Source organism: Narcine bancroftii, chromosome 1 (genome assembly GCF_036971445.1).
Source record: "Narcine bancroftii isolate sNarBan1 chromosome 1, sNarBan1.hap1, whole genome shotgun sequence".
NCBI classification, from domain to species: Eukaryota; Metazoa; Chordata; class Chondrichthyes; order Torpediniformes; family Narcinidae; genus Narcine; species Narcine bancroftii.
In genome coordinates this window covers 213,087,122-213,108,322 of record NC_091469.1, presented here as the reverse complement: position 1 = coordinate 213,108,322, position 21,201 = coordinate 213,087,122, and the positions used below count along the sequence as shown (strand labels likewise).

Sequence of the window (21,201 nt, the reverse complement as noted above, 5' to 3'; positions counted from 1 at the left end):
CAGTTTAACTGGTGGAGATCATAACTCTGTCCTGATTTATAATACCCTCCCAGCTCTAATCTCATTGAAGATACTATCAAGCCTGTTGCTGCAATGATAAGGTTTCCTTACTCTTGAAAGATTGAAACAAAACCTACTTCATTTGATAAGTCTTTTGAGGAGGGTTGAAAAGCCTGCTTCTGTGCTGAAGAACTCCATGAATATATATAATCATATAACAATTACAGCACGGAAACAGGCCATATTGGCTCTTCTAGTCTGCAGCAATTTAAGTGAAACTCCACTGGTTCCAACTACCTGCTCCCTGCCCATAACCCTCCAACCTCCTCACATCCATGTACTCATTCAACCTCCTCTTAAATGACAAAATTGACCCTGCTGCGACCATCTCTTCCACTCTCTGACTGAAGAAGTTTCCTCTATGTTACTTCAAAACTTTTGCCCCCTTACCCTTTACTTATGACCCCTCGTTCCAATCTCACCTACCCTCAAGGGGAAGAGCCTATTCACATCTACTCTACCTATCCCCTTCATAATTTTAAATACCTCTATCAAATCCCCCCTCAACCTTCTATGCTCCAATGAATAAAGACCCAGTCTACCCAATCTTTCTCTGTATTCTAGATACTGCAATCCAGGCAACATTTTAGTAAATCTTCTCTGCACCCTCTCTACCTTATTGATATCCTTCCTATAATTTGGGGTCCAGAACTGCACATAATATTCCAAACTTGGCCTCAACAATGCCTTGAAACATCTTAACATCACCTCCCAGCTCCTATATTCTATGCTATGGTTTATAAAGGTCAGCATACCAAAAACATTCTTCACCACTACATGAGAATCCACCTTCATGATTTAGTATTTTCTGGACTGCACTAAAATGGTCAGAATTTCCTCAGCTGAATAGTTAAAATTCAGAACACATAATAATTCTCAGAGGTGTACAAGGGATGGTGAAGAATCTTTTTCACTCAGAGCATGGTGGTGAGCTAGAACCCACTGCTGAAAAGATTGGTGCAGGCAGAAGCTTTCACCACACCGAAACAACATGCCGATTTGGCATTGAAGAGCTGTGGCTTGCAGGATAACAAAGCCAGTCTTTGGCTGGGGTTTCAATGGCACAAATAGGATGGGCTTAATATCCTACTCTGTGGAAAATTTTCTTTAATTTCTATGGTCATTAAAACATCAGGACTGGGAATTACATATTTCAAGGTGTGACGCATATACGATGGGGGGGGGGAAATCTGTAACAACATGGAAGTAACTGCTAAGGATACAAAAATAGAACTCTTATGTAAAACATTCACAACCCAATGACAGTGGAAAGGAAGGAAAGAAGTATACTCAACAAATGAGGGAATCAAATAAGAAACAAACAGCAATTAATGGATTACTAACCAAACAAAAATAAGGAAGTAAAAGGAACTGAGCTCTATAATGTACCAGAATCTTTAAAATATCAACAAAGGAAGGTCCTCGCTTGGGTCTAGGGGTGGACAATGTATCCAAGAAGTAAAAGCCGGGAACAGATAGATAGTGCCGACACCATAAAATTCTCTTGACCACGATGACAGAGCAGCACTTTAGTATATCAAATCAGTAAAATAGATTGGCGGAAATGACTGATGGTTAAGAAGTTGGAAACAATGATTGGTGCAAAAATAGGAATTATTTAAAGAGTAAAAATATATCCAGTGAAAGGAAAGAACAAACTATAAAATTGAGACTCCAGGGAGGAACAAACACATTAAGGATCAATTGAGGGTATGGAAAGAACCAATAAGTACATCACTGGCAGGGGAGAGTATAGAAGAGATCAGATAAGTAAAAGCTAAAAGGAACTACAGGATCATTTAATGCAATCATTCCCCAGAGGCTGGTGGAGAAGCTATCTGCTCTTGCTGGGATTCAACACCCCTCTCTGTAACTGGATTCTGGACTTCATAACAGAGAGACCACAGTCTGTCTTGGCCAGTAGCAGAATGCTGAGCTCTGCGCACCACAGGGCTGTGTGCTCATTCAGCTTCTGTTCGCGCTATTGACCCACAACTGTATCGCCAGATCCAGCTCCAATGGTGTCGTCAAGTTTGCAGATGGCACAACAGTAGCGGGCTCATCAGCAACAACGATGAGTTACATGACAGACAAGAGGTGAAAAATCTCATGATATGGTGTCAGAGTAGCAACCAGGGTCTCAATGTGGACAAGATGAACGAGATGTTGGTGGACTTCGGGAGACCACCCTCCACTATAGATCAATAACTATGTAGTGGAGAGAATAGAGAACATCAAGCTCCTTGGAGTCTACTTAACTAGTGACCTGTTGTGGACACTCAACATCTCCTCACTTGTCAGGAAGGTGCAACAGTGATTGCACTTCCTGAGAAGACCGAAGTGCGCAAGGCTGCCAGCCATCATCATACAGGAGCTCTTTAAAAAGCGTCCTGACCGGCTGCATCAAAGTGCAGTATGGTTGCTGCAGAGAAATGGATTGGAAATTGATTTATTTTCATCAATATTCACTCATGAAACAGGCAAAGAGTCAGTGGAAGTAAAACAAAGAAGCAGTGAGGTCATGGAACCTATACAGATTAAAGAAAAGGAAGACCTTGCTGTTTTAAAGCAAATAAGGGTGGATAAATCCCCGGGGTCTGGCAAGATATTCCCTTAGACCTTGAGGGAGGCTAGTGTAAAAATTGTAGGGTGCCTGGCAGAAATATTTAAAATGTCCTTAGCCATGAGTGTGATGTTGGAGGGTTGGAGGGTTGGAGGGTAGCTCACGTTGTTTCATTATTTAATAAAGGCTCCAAAAATAACTCTGGAAATTATAGGCTGGTGAGCCAGACGACAGTAGTAGGTAAGTTATTGGAAGGTGTTCTAAGAGATCTATATTCAATTATTTGGATAGCCAGAAAATGATTAGGGATAGTTAACATGGCTTTGTGCATTGTAAGTTGTGTTTAACCAATCTTCTAGAATTTTTTGAAGAGGTTACCAGGAAAGTTGACAAATTGTGAAAGTTGTCTACATGGACTTTAGTAAGGCCTTAGACAAGGTCGCAGATGGGAGGTTAGTCAGGATGGTTCAGACGCTAGGTATTCATGGTGAAGTAGTGAACTGGATTCGACATTGGCTGGATGGGAGAAGCCAAAGAGTAGTGGTGGATGTTGCTTCTCAGACTAGAGGCCTGTGACTCGTGGTGTGCCTCAGGGATCAGTGCTGGGACCATTGTTGTTTGTCATCTATATCAATAATCTAGATACAATGTGGTAAACTGGATCAGCAAGTTTGCAGATGGCACAAATATTTGAGGTGTTGCAGACAGCGAGGAAGGTTTTCAAAATGGAGTGATCTGGACCAGCAGAAAAACTGGGCTGTAAAATGGCAGATGGAATCTAGTGTAGACAAGTGTGAGGTGTTGCATTTTGGAAGGACAAATCAAGAATGGACATACACAGTAAATTTAAATTCATATGATAGGAGTGTGGAAGAACAGAGGGACCTGGGAATACAGGTGCATAATTCACTGAAAATAGCATCACAGGTGGATAGGGTTGCAAATAGAGCTTTTGCATATTGGCCTTAATAAATCAAAGTATCGAGTATGGGAATTGCAATGTTATGGTAAAGTTGTATGAGACATTGGTGAGGCCAAATTTGGAATATTGTGTGCAGTTTTGGTCACCAAACTATAGGAAAGGTAGTAATAAGATTGAAAGATTGCAGAGATGATTTACTAGGGTGTTGCCCAGACTTCAGGACCTGAGTTACAAGGAAAGGTTAAACAAGTTAGAATTTTATTCCCTGGAGCATAGAAGTCTGAGGGGAGATTTGATTACGGGTATTTAAAGTGATGAGAGGTGTAGACAGACTAAATGTAGGTTTGCTTCTTCCACTGAGGGTAGGTGAGATACTAATCAGAGGATATGGGTTAAAGGGAAAAGAGGAAAAAGAAAAAGCACTGGAACTTCTTCACACTGAGAGTGGTGGGAGTGTGGAAGGAGCTGCCAGCTGAGGTGGTGAATGTGGAATTTTAACATTTGAGAAATTTGGACAAATACATGGATGGGAGGGGTATGGAGGACTTTAGACTGGCTCAGGTGCTGGTCAGTGAGACAAGGGAGAAAACTATTTTGACACAGACTAGAAGGTCCAAAAGGCCTGTTTCTGTGCTTTAATGTACTAAGGTTCTATATTTTAATGGACTTTTGAACAACATGTTTGCTGGTTCTCTGCTGGACAGATTCGATTTAATCTCTTTCTTTAACTCTAAAAGAGGGATTATTAAAGTCAGAAAACATGCTCCAGCGATTGACAAATAACTCTGATCATGCAGCCAGACATCAATTGTGAGTCTGATGTTAGGCAGCAGTATCCTATATTCTGGGTGAATAAATGCTGAACAATATAGATTATTGAAATTATGCCCAGTACTTCATGATGAGATTAAAAAGGATTGGGGACTGGAACTTGCAAGACCCTAATCAGGGACAAGATTCTTAAACTGGTGAATACATCTTCAATATGTGTCCGATATTCATTAATTCAATTCAAAGTGGTGCATCGTGTTCACGTGTCCAAAGATAAGGTGGCTAATATCTTTTCTAATATTAACCCTACTTGTGACATATGAAAATCTGATAATCCCACATTGACAAATATATTTTGGTCTTGTCCATCCTTAGAAAACTATTGGAAAGAAATTTTTGATATCTTTTCAACTGTAATTCAGATTGAGCTATGGCCCAATCCAATATTTGCTCTTTTTGGGGTTACTGAACTAGTGTGACATATTTTGTGGTGTTTTGAGAAAGGAAAGGGTTAACAGCTAGTGATAGTGTAGCTAGGTTTTGCAGCATTCTAGTAAGGTGGGCATGGCAAGTCAAAAGGACCAATTAGCATGAAGATCAACCGTAGGAATTTACTCAGAACCAATCAAACGTGCAGGTCTGATAAGAGGCTGCCAATAATATGTAGCAATGGAATTTGTACTTTGTAGGAATTGCATTGGGTAAGAATGTATTGTGTGAACTTTTGATTAGGCCAAATGTAACTCCCCCCATGTGTGAGCAGGACAAAGGAAATAGCTGTGAAACACGAGGTCAGTCTCTGCCATCTTTCACAGAGAGAACATCTCCATGGGACTTTGTGCAGATAACTCATAATTCTGCAGAATAAATGAAGTCTTGACCAGACAAAGTTTTGGTAAAGTCATTTCGTGAGATCCACTGAAAAGAACCGGAATCCACAGTTTTATATTGTATATAGATACGTTTTAGGAGATAAATTGGGGCAGGTTTTTTTTAAGTGTAGGTCACATACAAACACTTCAAAACAGATCTCATTTAAAGCACTGGAGCTCTGCTCAAGCCAGACAGGGTGGCCCCTGGGGGCCTTTGCCCAAGAGACTTCACTAATGGATTGATGTTTTGAAAAGCAACAGATGAAAGAACTCAGAGGTCTAGTTTGAAGCTGCAAGCTGTCTGAGTGCAGCTTGCTGTTCTAAAAGGGTCATGTGGTTTTTGCAAGTCGAGAGAGTTGAATATATTTTTCTCAGAGAGAGAATTCAGTTCTGCAGTGTTACAAGTCAGCAGCTGGGACTAGAACAGGATAAGCTGGAAAGCTTGTGTAAACCCCCATTAGGAAGATGGGTTGTGAGTTCTTAGTTCAGCCTGGCCAAAGTCCTTGTGGTTCATACAAGAGAGTACTGGCTGTCTAATGTTTCACTTGAAATGAGAGAAACAAAAAGGAACTCTGTGATGACCTGAAAGAAAGAGGTTATCATCTGGAGAACCTTGAGGGGGCAAGTTTCGTCAGCAAGACACTGAAGTGGCTGATTAAAAGGGAGCAGTTTGTGTCCAGGAACAACAAATCTCTCTCTGAAAACCAACAAGAACTTTCCTGAGTGGTAACTATTTACCTTTCAAGCACCAAAGCCTGGTGAACTTCATAAATATTAAATTCTGTGCACAGTATAAGAATTGCCTGCAACTAGTGAACTTGGAGGAATGAGAAACGAGATTGGACTGTGAATCAAATAACTTTTCTAAACTTAGACACTCATTACACACATCTGTTTAGGATTGGAAGGGGGTTGTTAGGTTAGTTAAGTTAGTGATAAGTTAAAGGGTGATCCTGGGGGATCACCAGATAGTTAAAAGCAACTTTTGTTTAAGTAACTATTTGTCTTGGTGAATATCTATTGCTGCTGGGTTTTGGGGTCCTCTGGGCTCATAGGGAACAGACATAGGGAATTTTTCTGTACCTATTCAATGGGTTGTGCCCTTCTCTACATTGTTGGCTGGAAGAGCCATCTTATTCAAATGGAAGGACTCTAGATTCCCCACATTGTTTCAATGCTTCTCTCACATTATGCCCTGTTTAAGTTTAAAAAAAATTAGATATCATGTATTTGATTTATCGGTTAAATTTGAAAATACATGGTGACCTTTTATGTCTTATTTTCATTTGAGGTAAATGTTTTTAATGTGATTAGATATACGTGCTCTTCCAGATGAGATATAGTCTCACCTTTGTTTTTTGATTCATGGTAGGAACCAAAAGCTACAAAATATATTTAACCTTCAGGATAAGCTACTCAGATGTTTTATTTTGTTAGTTTTCTCTATTTTTAAATAGAGTAGGTTAGGTGGCATTTATATATATCTTTAGATTATATCATTTTTGGTGCTTTTCTGTCTTCATCCAGTGGAGTGGAGGGAGGGACCGAGTTTATACTGTATGAAGTTTTATCTTGATATATATGTGATATTCTATTTTCAGTTTAGTTCTCTTTTCTTCATTGTACTGTAACTTTTATAAAAAAACAATTTTTAAAAAATTGAAAAAGAAAGAACATGCTGAATGCTGTTCAGGGCGGCCAGGTTAGCATAGCAGTTAGAGCGAAGCTGATACAGTATCAGCCATCAGGATGGGGAGGGTTCGAATCCCGCGCTCTCTGTAAAGAGTCTCTACGTTCTCCCCGTCACTCAGTGGGTTTCATCCAAGTGCTCTGGTTTCCTCCCACCATTCAAAACCTACTGGAGTTGTAGGTCAATTGGGTGCCATTGGGCGGCACAGACTCGTGGACTGAAAGGGTCTGTTATCGTGCTGTATGTCTAAATTTAAAAAATTAAATACCATTATGTGACAGCCAATAACCAATTCTAGACATCATTGTCTCAGGAAAAAAAAGAATACCTTGGAATTTCCTCCCCCAGTGAGCTACAACAAAGATCAAAGGCTTTTTCCACCTGGAGATATCACTGAAGAAAGTTGTGTGCCCAGTGGATCTGAATTCCATTCATCAATTTTTCAGGAAAACCACCCAACACATGCTTTGCTCTGCATTTCATACCTTGGCTCCAATCCTCAGCCGGTCGATAGTGTTCTCAGCTTCAGCATATTTGGTCAAGAGGCTGCGATAATCCTCCTAACAAAAGAAAAGGTCGAATTAATTGCAGCTACTGAGGACGCTCCATGGGGCAGCAGGAGCTCGAGATGTGGGCTTCGAGCCATTCTATGGCTCCGTCCTCTCATCATCTCTCTGTGCCTTCGAGCAGAAGTGACAGAAGTTGGAGGTCTACCTGTAGTGAAGGAGAGCTCCACTGTGAGGTAGAGATCTGAGAGAGAAATTAAATCAATGCAGAGGGAGCGTGGCCAAGGGGACAGTTTGGAGGGAGCGTGGCCAGGGGGACAGTTTGGAGGGAGCGTGGCCGGGGGACAGTTCAGAGGGAGCATGGCCGGGGGGACAGTTTGGAGGGAGCGTGGTTGGGGGGACCTTTTGGATGGAGCATTGTCAGGGGGACAGTTTGGTTGAAGCATTGTCAGGGGGACAGTTTGGGGGAGTTTGTTCTGTCAAGAGAGGTCATACTGAAGAAAGACTTGCATGGCTGCAGGTGCTGTTCTGAGGTAGAGATCTGATGTAAAAGAGTGCTACATTGTTGAAGAGCAGGCCCACTATCGGGAGGGAGCATTGTACAAGGAGAAGTTCTGCGGGTATAGTGCACCGTTAAGAGTGGCAGTGATGTGAGCCTCCTGCATTGTCTGGGGCACTTTCACTGGTTTATTTGATAAATTGGGCGTGGTGCTTTGTTTTGTGGTCAACTTTATCTTTCAACCAATGTCTCTAAAGTGGATTCTATGGCCAAATGTACGTGCATACAGATGTCTATACCCTGGACTAACATTAATTGCAAATCAATGCTCAGATTTACTCTGGAACATCCTGGCCCTGTGGCAAAGCTACAATCATGGAAATTAATTATATTCACCTCAGTTATGGAAAAGTTCCAAACTCCAGACTTTGATCAAACTCTCCTCATCTTTTTTGAATAATTGTTTCAGCTCCATTTCTCAGACTGCAGGTGGAACCACAGTGCTCCCTGAATTCTTACCTGCAGCTGGTAAACCAGTTCTCTGGCTTCTTGTGGGCACTTGAATTCCTCCGGCACCTTGACTCCAGGTGGTGTTGGTGTGATCGGAGGACAATCCTTACTGCTCTGCAATACTTGATGGACAGTATCTGCAGGTGAATGGAGGAAAAGCTGAGCATTGGTCCTACTCCTGGTCATGGCAGTGGACTTACTCCTGGGCTTCTGGTAGACCTTTTCATCCTTTGGGAATCTAACTCGGGGCTCCACCTTTGAGAAATCTGGAAGGGGATAGTTAAGCTGACCCCGGCCATAAATTGCTGTTTCTGAGGTAATCTTGCGTGATAGTTGCTTTGTTGATCCTCTTTGATTAATTGTTCTCCCTTGGGGATTTAGAGACTTTATCTGCCAGCTGTTCTGGCTCTTTTTATTGGCTAATATTGATGGTTTACCGAGGCTATGAAGCTGTTTCTTATGGTTGGTAAGCTTGATTTGGTCATTAGATGGTGCTTTGTTAAGCTGAGGTTGTCTGAGTTTATTGGTTTGCCTTGTACTTCCATACCCTGGATCTGGATTTCCTTTCAAAGGGCGTCTCACCATTGATTCATCAACGTGGTCACAGCTTAGAGATTCCGGAATCATTTCAGCTACAATTTCTCCTTCACTTGGCAGGCCCTCAACTGAGAGGTGACTTGGCTTCACCTGGTTAAAATATAACATTAGGTGATTTGATGGAGGGGCATCTTCCCCTTCCTTCATCACTTCACCATCACCTCCTTTGCTGTCATGGGACAGTTCTAACATATCTCCATATTGGTCCATGTTATTGGAATATATTGTTTCAAAGTCTTCAGAATAACAATCCTCAGCTGATAGGTTGGACTCCTCACCCTGAGTTTTTGAGTCGTTAATATTCCCAACAGATCGATCCGCAAGTTTCTCTGCGTCGTTCCTTATAATCTGCACTGAAGAATCATCCCTGTGGTCTAGTATGCTGCACCATGAGTCTCCCATCATGCCTGTGCTTGTCTCCTCAGGTTGTTCATTGTACTCTAGGTGGGGGTAACCTTCGTCACTTTCTTCCCTCTTCCCTGCAACTACTTTATATTGAATGTTCAGAGTTCCTTGATCCTTCTTGCCTTCAGTTTTGATAGTTTGTTCATCTTGTTCATGGTGCCAGAGAATCCCCTCCTCCTCTTGGTCTGATTCATCTAAGGTGGTGAAAAATAGATCAATGGGGTAACATGGGACAAACAGTTCATAGAACATTACAGAACAGCCCAGGCCCTTTGGCCCACAATGTTGTGCTGACCTATATAAATTTACTCAACCTTCCTACCTCACACCCAAAACCCTCTATTTTTCTTACAACCACATCGAAGCATTTTTTAAATGTCCCTTTTGCACCAGCCTCCACCACTACCTCCAGTAATGCATTCCAGGTACCCACTACTCTGGGTAAAAAAATAACTTACCCTGATGTCTCCCCTGAACTTTCTTCCACTCACCTTAATTATAGTAGATGCACTTTGTAATTTGTTACTGTCACCTCAGGATAAAAGGCTGTCTTTGCCTCTCATAATCTTGTCGATCTCTATTAAGTCTCATGCTTCATTGCTTCAAAGAGAAAAGCCTGACCTCTGTTGCCCTTGCCTCATAAGACGTGCACCGCACCCCTGCCCCCTGCACATTCAACTTGTGAAAAGTGGGTGGGCAGGTATAAGTGAATACTGAGTGCAAAACAACTGATTTGATCGATCACTAATTTCAAATGAATTCCCCCATCCAGTGGTATTATTTAAATGCTCAACACTAATCAGCTGAAGCACCAAATACACACCTATCCCCGTCACCTCTCAGTCACCTATCCCCGTCACTTCCATGCAAGAAAAATGCTTAGTTATTGCTGACTTGAAATTGTGTTTTCCACCATCTCAAGACTTCAAAATAGTTTTCCACTTGTTTAGTAACAAATTCAGGTCTTGGCTGTATAATATGACAAAAAGTGGAAAAGGTTGCCCCAGGAAATGTGAATATCTCCACCATCAGGCTTCTTCACAACTAGCTCAATCAGATACTCATTTAAGGACTCTGACTTGTGCACTTCATTGATTTTCTTTTTTATTCTCTCTGTATAGAACAGTCTGTTTGTTTACATTCATTATCTGTTTACAGTTCTTTGTTTGTTTACATGATTACGCTGTATTGTTATTGTTGCACTACCAATTAGTGGTAATTCTGTCGCGCAGGAAAGAGAATGACGTGGTTGTATGTGATGTCATGTATGTACTCAACAAGAAATCTGAAATCTGAGTGGCAGGAAGCCAGCTTTCATAGACATGTTCAGTCAGAACCAAATAAACAAACAATGCTCTTCACCTCCACCAGTCAGTCATCAGTCAAGGCAGATTGTAATTAAACCCACTAACTAGTTGGACCAAACTGAACTTCTGTTGACACTATCAGTCAAGTTAAGCTGTGAGCAAAATAGCAATGCTGTTTCCACAAGGCACTGTAAACCAATTCTAATCAAAACACTCTGAACCAGGAATGGAGTGCATCAGTCTGATCCAACCCGAGAGCAACTGTCTTAGCAACTGTCTTGACGGATGCTGCTTCTTTAGTCAGTGAAAACTGCAAATCTGCACCGCCGGTCACAGAGCCCAATGATAACTCTGCAGGAAGGAGAATGCTTCACTCTCCTCGTCCTAAATCATTTACAAAGGGGAGATTTGATAGAGGTAGACAAAGTTATGAGGGGCATAGATGGAGTAAATGCAGGCAGGTTTATTCCACTGGAGATAAAAACTAGAGGACATGGGTTAAAGGTGAAAGGGGAAAAGTTTAAAGAGAACATTAGGGGGAACTTCTTCACACAAAGAGTGGTGGAAGTGTGTAATGAGCTGCCAGCTGGATTAGTGAATTCAGGCTCAATTTTGACATTTAAGATAAATTAGGACAGGCCCCACTACTTCAAAGGTGCCCAAGAAGAACAGGGAGAGCTGCCTCAATGATTATCACCCAGTAGCACTCATATCTACTGCGATGAAAAGCTTTGAGAGGGTGATCATGGCCAGAATTAACTTGCATCTCAGCAAAGACCAGGACCCATTGCAGTTTGACTGCTGTGGATCACCCCTGGACAACAAGAAATGCCTACATCAGGCTGCTTTTCATAGATTATACCTCAGCTTTCAACACCATCATCCCCTTCAGTACTGGTCAGCAAGGTTCAAAACCAAGGCATCTGCACCTCCCTCTGCAACTGGATCCTTGACTTCCTCATTGGAAGACCACAGTCAGTGCAGATTGGTAACTTCTCCTCCTCTCTGACAACACAGGATGGGTGCTTAGTCCTCTACAAAACTCTCTCTACATCCATGGCTCATCACAATTCAAATGCTATCTACAAATTTGCCAATAACTCCCCGGAGATAAGCAAAATCAAAGACGGCAATGAGGAAGTGTATAGGAATGAGATAAATTAGCTAGTTGAGTGGTGTGACAACAACCACCTTGCACTCAATGTCAGTAACACTAAGGAAATTATTGTAGACTCAGGAAGGGGAAGCCAAGGGAGGAGTCACGTGATGGAGTAGTGGCCGGACGGTGAACTCCAGCCCTCTCCAGAAAAGTCGGGAAAAACAAGAGAAAATACAAAGGCACAGAAATACAAGTTAAAGAAAAGTGAGTATAAAGGTGGAAAGAAGATGGAGACAAAAGGAGAAAAATCAAAATCAACGGAAAGAAGAGAGGAAGAGAAGACAACGGAGGAAAAAGGTGAAGGCCTTACCTGTCCGAAGAGGCCTGCTGTGGAGAGAGGACCCCACTACCTCAGGTCGGTAGAAAAAGAACTACAACAATGGCTCACAGAGCCGAGTAAAAGTGCGCAACCGCGCATGTAAAAAAACACACCGACGGGAGGGGGGACCAGCTGGGGAGTCGATCTCCACAGCCGGCAACGACAGCTGCAGAACACCTGCAGCAAGAAGAGACCACAGAAGACAATGGAAACAAGAAAGAAGAGGAGGAAAGGGCATCAAAGAAACAACAGATGGCCAACCCAGAGGAAGAAGAAGAGGAAGAATACAGTGAAATAGATAAAGGGAAAGGCAAGGTAAAGGATATACTTGCTCTTGTTAGAGGATACATGGAGTCATTTAAAGAATGGCAAACACAGGAATTCAATGATTTAAGAAGAAGAATAAACAACACAGAAAAGAAAATAAATAAAATGGATATGACCTTAACAGAAATGGGGAAAAAAATGGACAAGATGGAAGAACGGGCAATAGCAGCAGAAATGGAAGTAGAAGACTTAAAAAAGAAATTGGAGGATTCTAATAAAAAAACTAAAGAGACACAAGAATTACTAGCCCAAAAAATAGATATAATGGAAAATTATAACAGAAGAAATAACATAAAGATAGTGGGCCTTAAGGAAGATGAAGAAGGCAAGAATATGAGGGAGTTTATAAAAGAATGGATCCCTAAGGCCCTAGGATGTCCAGAACTACAGCAAGAAATGGAAATAGAAAGGGCACATAGAGCACTGGCCCCTAAACCACAACCACAACAAAAACCAAGATCTATTGTAGTAAAATTCCTAAGATATACTACAAGAGAAAAGGTACTGGAGAAGACAATGGAAAAAGTAAGAGAGGGCAACAAACCACTGGAGTATAAAGGGCAAAAAATCTTCATTTATCCAGATATAAGCTTTGAACTCCTAAAGAAGAGAAAAGAGTTCAATACAGCAAAAGCGATTTTATGGAAGAAAGGATATAAATTTACACTGAAGCATCCTGCGGTATTGAAAATATTTATTCCAGGACAACAAAACATACTGTTCTCGGATCCAGAAGAAGCACGAAAATTTGCAGAACAATTACAAAAATAGACTGAGGGATGAAGACGGGTAATGAGAGCAAAAATGATCACGATTGATATGTATGTGGGTAAAGACAAAAATAGACTGAGGGATGAAGACGGGTAATGAGGGTAAAAATGACCACGATTGATATGTATGCGGGTAAAGAGGTATAAGAGTGAATAGAGACAATGGGCATATGTGAAAGTATCTGTAATTAGAGGAAAACATAGATAGTATAGACAAGAATTAATAAGGGAAGGTAATGGAATAGAGAGAATAAGGAGGGAATTAAAAGAGTGACCTTTGTGACATATAAAAAGTGAAATCTTTTCTGGGGGGTGCTGGGTGGGGGAAAAGAGCGGTCACTGCAAAATCAGTTGACGCTTGCGAGTGGATTCGCAAATCCAAATGGAGAGGGGAGATGTGGTTGTCCGACAAGGGATAAAGGACAACTCAGGAGGGGAAGGGGAGATTGGGGATAAAGAAGATAGAAATAGGAGAATAAGGAAAATGTTGGATGTTGTAGGAATGTTGTCTGGTAAAGAGTTGAAAATAAGAAAACAGAAATGGAAAAGGAGGAAAGGTAATGATGGAAAAACAGAAAGAGAAGATAAAGAAAATATAAAATGGCTACGCTGAACTATATGACTCTAAATATTAATGGAATACATAACCAAATTAAAAGGAAGAAACTACTAAATTTACTGAAAAAGGAAAAAATAGATATAGCATTTGTCCAAGAAACACACTTAACTGAATTGGAGCACAAGAAATTAAAGAGAGATTGGGTAGGACATGTAACAGCAGCATCGTATAATTCAAAAGCAAGAGGAGTGGCTATATTAATTAGCAAAAATGTGCCATTTAAAATAGAAGAGGAAATAATAGATCCAGCAGGGAGATATGTTATGATAAAATGTCAGATATATTTGGAGCTTTGGAATCTACTTAATATATATTCACCTAACGAAGAAGATCAAAAGTTTATGCAAGATATCTTTTTGAAGGTAGCTAATACGCAAGGGAACATACTAATAGGAGGGGATTTCAATCTGAATTTGGATCCAAATATGGATAAAACGGGGAAAAAAATTAACAGGAAGAACAAAGTAACCAAATTTATAATTAAATCAATGCAAGAAATGAAACATATGGAGGAAACAAAACCCAAAAGAAAAGGAATACTCATACTACTCGACTAGACATAAAACATACTCAAGGATAGACCTATTCCTGTTATCAGCCCACATTCAAGGGAGAGTTAGGAAAACGGAATATAAAGCTAGACTATTATCGGACCACTCACCCCTGTTATTGGCAATAGAGCTAGAGGACATCCCTCCAAGAATGTATAGATGGAGATTAAACCCCATGCTACTTAAAAGACAGGATTTTAGAGAATTTATTGAAAAACAATTAAAAATGTACTTTGAAGTAAATACGAAATCAGTGGAAGCTAAGTTTATACTATGGGACGCAATGAAAGCATTCATTAGAGGACAAATAATAAGTTATGCAACCAAGATGAAGAAGGACTATAATCAGGAAACAGAGCAGTTGGAAAGGGAAATAATAAACATAGAAAAAAAATTAGCAATAAAGGAAGATACAACCAAAAGAAGAGAATTGGCGGATAAAAAAATAAAATATGAAACATTACAAACATATAAGGTGGAGAAGAATATAATGAAGACAAAACAGAAATATTATGAACTAGGTGAAAAAACACACAAAATCTTAGCATGGCAGCTTAAGACAGAGCAAACTAAGAAAATGATATTGGCAACAAGGAAAAAAGACAAACAAATTACATATAATCCAAAAGAAATTAAGGAAAACTTCAGAGAATTCTATGAACAATTATACCGAACTGAAAACGAAGGGAAAGAAGGGAAAATAGATGAATTTTTGACTAAAATTGAACTACCAAAACTACAAATAGAGGAACAAAATAAATTAACAGAACCATTTGGAACAGTAGAAATACAAGAGATAATAAAAAATTTACCAAATAATAAGACACCAGGAGAGGATGGACTCCCAATAGAATTCTACAAAACATTTAAAGATCTAATAATACCGCCCCTCCTGGATGTAATCAACCAGATTGATGAGACACAAAACTTACCAGATTCATGTAAAACAGCAATAATTACAGTGATACTAAAACAAGGGAAAGATCCACTCTCACCAGCGTCATATAGACCAATATCTCTGCTAAACACAGATTATAAGATAATAGCTAAACTATTAGCAAACAGATTAGCAGAACAGGTACCGAAAATGGTAAATTTAGACCAAACTGGATTTATCAAAAAAAGACGCACAACAGACAATATTTGTAAATTTATTAACTTAATTCATGCAGTAGAAGGAAATAAAGCACCGGCAGTAGCAGTTGCTTTAGACGCAGAGAAGGCCTTCGACAGAGTAGAATGGAATTACTTGTTCAAAGTATTGCAAAAATTCAGTTTACCGGAGAAGTATATTAATTGGATTAAAGCATTATATGAGGGACCGTTAGCGAAAGTGACAGTAAATGGACATGTATCAAAGCAATTTAACTTAAGCAGGTCAACGCGGCAGGGATGCCCACTATCACCATTATTGTTTGCGCTAGCTATAGAACCACTAGCAGAATCGATAAGAATAGATAATAATATAAAAGGAATAAAAATAAAAGACAGGGAATATAAAATCAGTCTATTTGCGGATGATGTGATAGTGTACTTAACAGAACCAGAACTATCAATAAAAGAACTATATAAGAAATTGAAGGAATATGGAGAAGTGTCGGGATACAAGATAAACGTAAATAAAAGTGAAGCAATGCCTATGAATAACGCGGATTTCTCAAAATTTAAGGAGGAATCCCCATTCAGATGGCAAATGCAGGCAATAAGATACCTAGGTGTGCAAATAAACAAAAATCTAGGCCAATTATATAAACTCAATTACAATCCACTAATGAAAAAATTACAGGACGATTTAGAGCATTGGAAAGAGCTACCACTAACACTGATAGGAAGGATAAACTGTATTAAAATGAACATTTTTCCAAGGATACTATACTTATTTCAGGCATTGCCAATACAACTGACAGAAAAATTCTTCAAAGAGTTAAAGAAAATAATAAGGAGATTTTTATGGAGAGGGGGGAAACCGAGGATAGCACTAGATAAATTAACAGAATGGTATAAACAAGGAGGCTTACAATTGCCAAACTTCAAAAATTATTATAGAGCCGCACAATTAAGGTACCTATCAGATTTTTATCAAACAAGGGAAAAACCAGACTGGACGAGACTTGAATTAGATAAAATAGGGGAAAAGATACCTGAACACATATTATATAAATGGGACGAAAAATTGGTACAACATAGAACTTCTCCAGTATTACACCATCTCCTCAATATATGGAAGAAGATTCATGTAGAAAGAAATAAAATAAATTATCAAATACCAAAACTAATATTGACGCAAAATAAGCTACTCCCTTTTACAATAGACAACCTTTCCTTTAGAAAATGGGAAAAAAAAGGGATTAAAAGAATAGAAAATTGTTTTTCAGGAAGTAGATTCTTATCCATTGAACAAATGAGAGATAAGTACAATATAACTGGAGATACAGCGCTGGCATATTACCAACTGAGAGCCTACTTGAAAGATAAATTAGGAAGCAATTTGAGTTTACCAGAGGGAAGTAACCTTGAATATGTGATTACAGATACAATGTTAATCAAAAGATTTATAACAAATATGTATATCAAACTGCAAGAAAAGGAGAATGAGGAAACAAATGGTAAAACTAAACAAAAATGGGAACAAGATTTAAATATAAAGATAAAAAAGGAAACATGGGAGAAATTATGTTCTGGAACGATGAGAAATACAATAAATACGAGGCTGCGTATGATACAATATAATTGGTTACACAGACTATACATTACACCGCAAAAGTTAAATAAATGGGACCCAACAGTATCTGATAGATGTTTTCGATGTAAAAAAGAAAGGGGAACAACAATTCATGCAATCTGGACATGTGAGAGAGTAGAAAAATTTTGGGATGATCTCAATCAGATATTAAATAAAATAACAGAAAACAATATACCAAAGAATCCAGAGATCTTTCTCCTAAGTAACATAAAAAATAAAGAAATTGGAACTGACTTGGAAGATGCACAAAAAAGATTTGTCAAGATAGCCCTAGCCGTAGCAAAAAAATGTATTATGTCAACCTGGAAATTGGAAGATAATTTGAAAATACAACAATGGTATATAGAAATGAATAAATGTATTCCATTAGAAAAAATAACATATAGTTTAAGAAATAATATTGAAATATTCGAACAAGTATGGGAGCCTTACATTAAATACAATAGCGAAAACCTACCGGGAACAAACATTACCTAAGTTGATGGAAGGAGAAGAAAAGAAAAGAATGGACTCAGTAGAATTTCTGGTGTATTTTTGTTGAATGATAACATTGTCTGACTGAATTAATGCAACCTAGATTGTATACCTAAAATGGATGAGAGGGGGTGGGGTGGGGGGGTGGCTTGGGAGGAGGGAGTGGGGGGGGGGGAGAAAAAGTCACTGTAAATGTGTGGAAAAGAAAAAGTGTATATCATGGCTATTGTGATTTATGGTGTGAAAAATAAAAAATTTAAAAAAAAAAAAAAAAGGAAGGGGAAGCCAAGAGAACATAAACCAGTCCTCATCAAGGAGACAGCAGTAGAGAGGATAAGATTCCTGTGTGTCAACATATCTGAAGACTTATCTTGGGGCCACCATTTCGATGCAATTATGAAGGTGGTTTGCCAGTGTCTATTTTTTGCTTGGAGTTTGAGGAGATTTGGTATGTCGCCAAAGACTCTTGCAAATTTCTACAGGTGTATTCTGATAGGTTGCATCACTGTCTGGTATGGAGGTGTAAATGCACAGGACAGGAACAGGATGCAGAGGGTTGTGAACATAGTCAGTGGCATCGTGGGTAGTAGTCACTCCTCCATTAATGACATCTTTAAGAGGCAATGCATCAAGAAAGCAGTTTCTATCATCAGGGTCCCTCACCACCCAGGCCATGGCCTTTTCTCATCAAAGAGCCTGAAGACATACACTCAACAATTCAAAAAGAGCTCCTCCTTCCCCTTGTTGGAATCTAGGGGTTAAAACATTATGAAAGAAATGATTAATTAATAAGTTTATATGTACTGCATGGGTCAGGGAAAAAGAGGAATGTGATTAAGTGGCAATCACAGCATGGAGCAAAGTTGGCTGAACAAAATTGTCTGCTCCCAAATACAGGGAGAGGAAATGCATAAAACGATTTGGGAGGAATGCTCAACTGAAGGAGGTGGTGAGTAGCACAGGAGACACAGGCCAGACCAGAACAAAGAATGGCCTGCAAGAAACAAAGGGAATGGAAAACCAGTCTAGGAGGAAGATTAAGGCATGAGGAGGTGTTAAAGAGAACAGCAGAAATTGGCCAGACAGGGACAGAATGGTGATTAGAAATATCTGGGGATGAATTAATTTCTGATCAAAACAACAGGATAGTCTGGCCTGGAGGATTAAGATGGGAGCGCTACACCCCAGATATCTGCAAAACAGGAGATGACTTGTGATAACCCTTATGCAAAAAGATCTAGCAAAGAAAGACAACTTTTGTTCTGCATGATAACGAAATCTAGCAAAGGAAGCCAACTTTTGTTCTGTATGATAAGGTTGATCTATATAAACTGAGCCAACTGGACAATAGGGGTCAGTCTTGGGGAATAGCTCACTGTGCAGGTGACCTATGAACTAACGACTGACCCAGAGCTCTGTTAAGTTTTATTCTTGTGCTGTGTAATAAATTGACTGTTGAACCGAATACCTTCTCCTATCACTTCATTCAAAGAACACGCTGGACTCAGACCACACATAGACTAAATTAAGAGAAAGGTAAAGCCAGAGTCCGACACCCTCCACCATCAGATTTCCGAATGGACAGTGAACTGGTGGGCACCACCTCATTTTTTTTCTCTTTTTTGCTCTAGTTATTTATTTTTAAATTCTTGTATTTAGAGAATTGTAATTTATAGCAAGTTTTGCACCTTGTTCTGCACAATACTGTTGCTGCAAAATGATGCACATTCATGGCAATAAACTCGATTTATTTCTATATGGATGGGAGGGGGTGTGGAGAGATTTGGTCTGGGTGTATGTTAGTGAGATGAGGCAGAATAAAAGAACTGTTTCCGTACTGTAGTGCTTTATGAGTCTAAGGCTGAGTGAATGCTCTAAGAGGAACATTCAGTCACGTTATGTGATTATGTCTTCAAGCTGTCCCATTGCAGCTTATCTTATCCCTGACCTCACTCAAAGTGGCTGGGAGCACTTAGAGAATAAGCAATGCCGATGTAAACTCTTAATCAAGGCAACAGTAATTATTGAGTATTTTATTGCACTACCAATTAGTTGCGCTTCGCCAGCAGGCAACAGAATCTCAGGGTTGTAAGTGATGTCATGTATGCACTCTGACAATAAATCTGATTCCTCTTTCCCTAAACCACCGGTTACTCCTATAAATAACAACCAATTCAAATCAGAAATTATCTTTGGTTATTATCTTGAATTTTCCAAGCGCTCTATTATCATCTCTTTGTTTGACCACAAGAGAGTGTTGGACCCTGCCAAATGTATTCCCTTGTCCTGAAACAACGCAAGTTGAAGCAATGTTTTTGAATTAAACCAGTTCATTGTGACAGCATCTGATCCTAAAGTCTATTTGATTAACTATTGAAAGGTCCTCTTCCCCCAGAGGAAGCAAAATGTCTACATTAAAACAGCATCTGTTTGTATTCTATTTGAAGTTAACAAACACAAAAATGAATTAATATAAAGAACTAATTTTTTTTTAAATAATTTCCATTCAGAGGCTATTTTCTCTCCCACCTGATCCTTGGGCAGTTTATAGGGGCCACAACCTCCCAACACATGTTCTTTTGTTCTGTTGCCTGCTGGCGATGCAGAATTACCACTAATTGGTAGTACAATAAAATACTCAACATACACTTGTAAACAAATAAAGAAATGCAAACAAACTGCACTACAGAGAGAGGGAAAAATAAAGTGCAAAAGTAAGAGTCCATAAATGGGTCCCTGATTGAGTTTGTTGTTGAAGAGTTTGAGGATCGCTAGAAATTTCCCAGCAATGTTTTCACTTCCTTGCTGCCTCTCAGTGCTCAACTGATTCACCTTCATTTTCTGAGCTGAAATACATCCTCCATGCCGTTTAAGACTCCATGTTCTTGAAACTGTCCTTTTGGTTAAAAGAAAAATGTTAATTAACAACATTAGGCAATTACTGTTGCCTTGATTAAGAGTTTACATCGGCATTGCTTATTCTCTAAGTGTTCCCAGCCACTTTGAGCGAGGTCAGGGATAAGATAAGCTGCAATGGGACAGCTTGAAGACACAATCACACAACGTGATCAAATGTTCCTCTTAGAGCATTCGCTCAGCCTTAGAATCATAGAGCACTACAGTACGGAAACAGTTCTTTTATTCTGCCTCATCCCACTAACGTACACCCAGACCAAATCTCTCCACACCCCCTCCCATCCATATAGAAATAAATCAAGTTTATTGCCATGAATGTGCATCATTTTGCAGCAACAGTATTGTGCAGAACACATCTGTTGATAGGTTAATAATGGGTTGCTGTAAATTATCCTGAATGAGGGTGGGTGGGTAGGATTGGTTACACTGAGCTAGGTGGGTGGGGGTAGAGGTGGGGGGAGGAGAGGAACAGTATTCACAGAACAGGCAGAGGCTGTACGGACCATATAGCTTTTCACTGGGTCTTAAGAAAAGATGAGAAATAATAATTTCAAGTGCTTTACTGGCTTATCCTGATACGATTTTCATCCTCCCGACAGGTTCTGGAGAAGGATCCGGGAC

At 39.6% G+C, this 21,201-nt stretch overlaps 1 protein-coding gene across 11 annotated transcripts in view; it reads right to left on the bottom strand.

Moving 5' to 3' along the window:
- Positions 1-21,201, bottom strand: part of akna (AT-hook transcription factor) — a 153,084-nt gene that overhangs the window by 111,621 nt on the left and 20,262 nt on the right. For 10 of the 11 annotated variants that reach the window (XM_069890189.1, XM_069890228.1, XM_069890220.1 and 7 more), the window contains 2 exons: positions 8,403-9,589; positions 7,364-7,438 (listed from right to left, as the gene is read on the bottom strand). In XM_069890189.1, the coding sequence (XP_069746290.1) occupies positions 7,364-7,438; positions 8,403-9,589 (1,262 nt within the window). Of the gene's footprint in view, positions 1-7,363; positions 7,439-8,402; positions 9,590-20,496; positions 20,537-21,201 lie in introns of those variants that run through there. The other variant, XM_069890232.1, reaches the window with a different exon arrangement.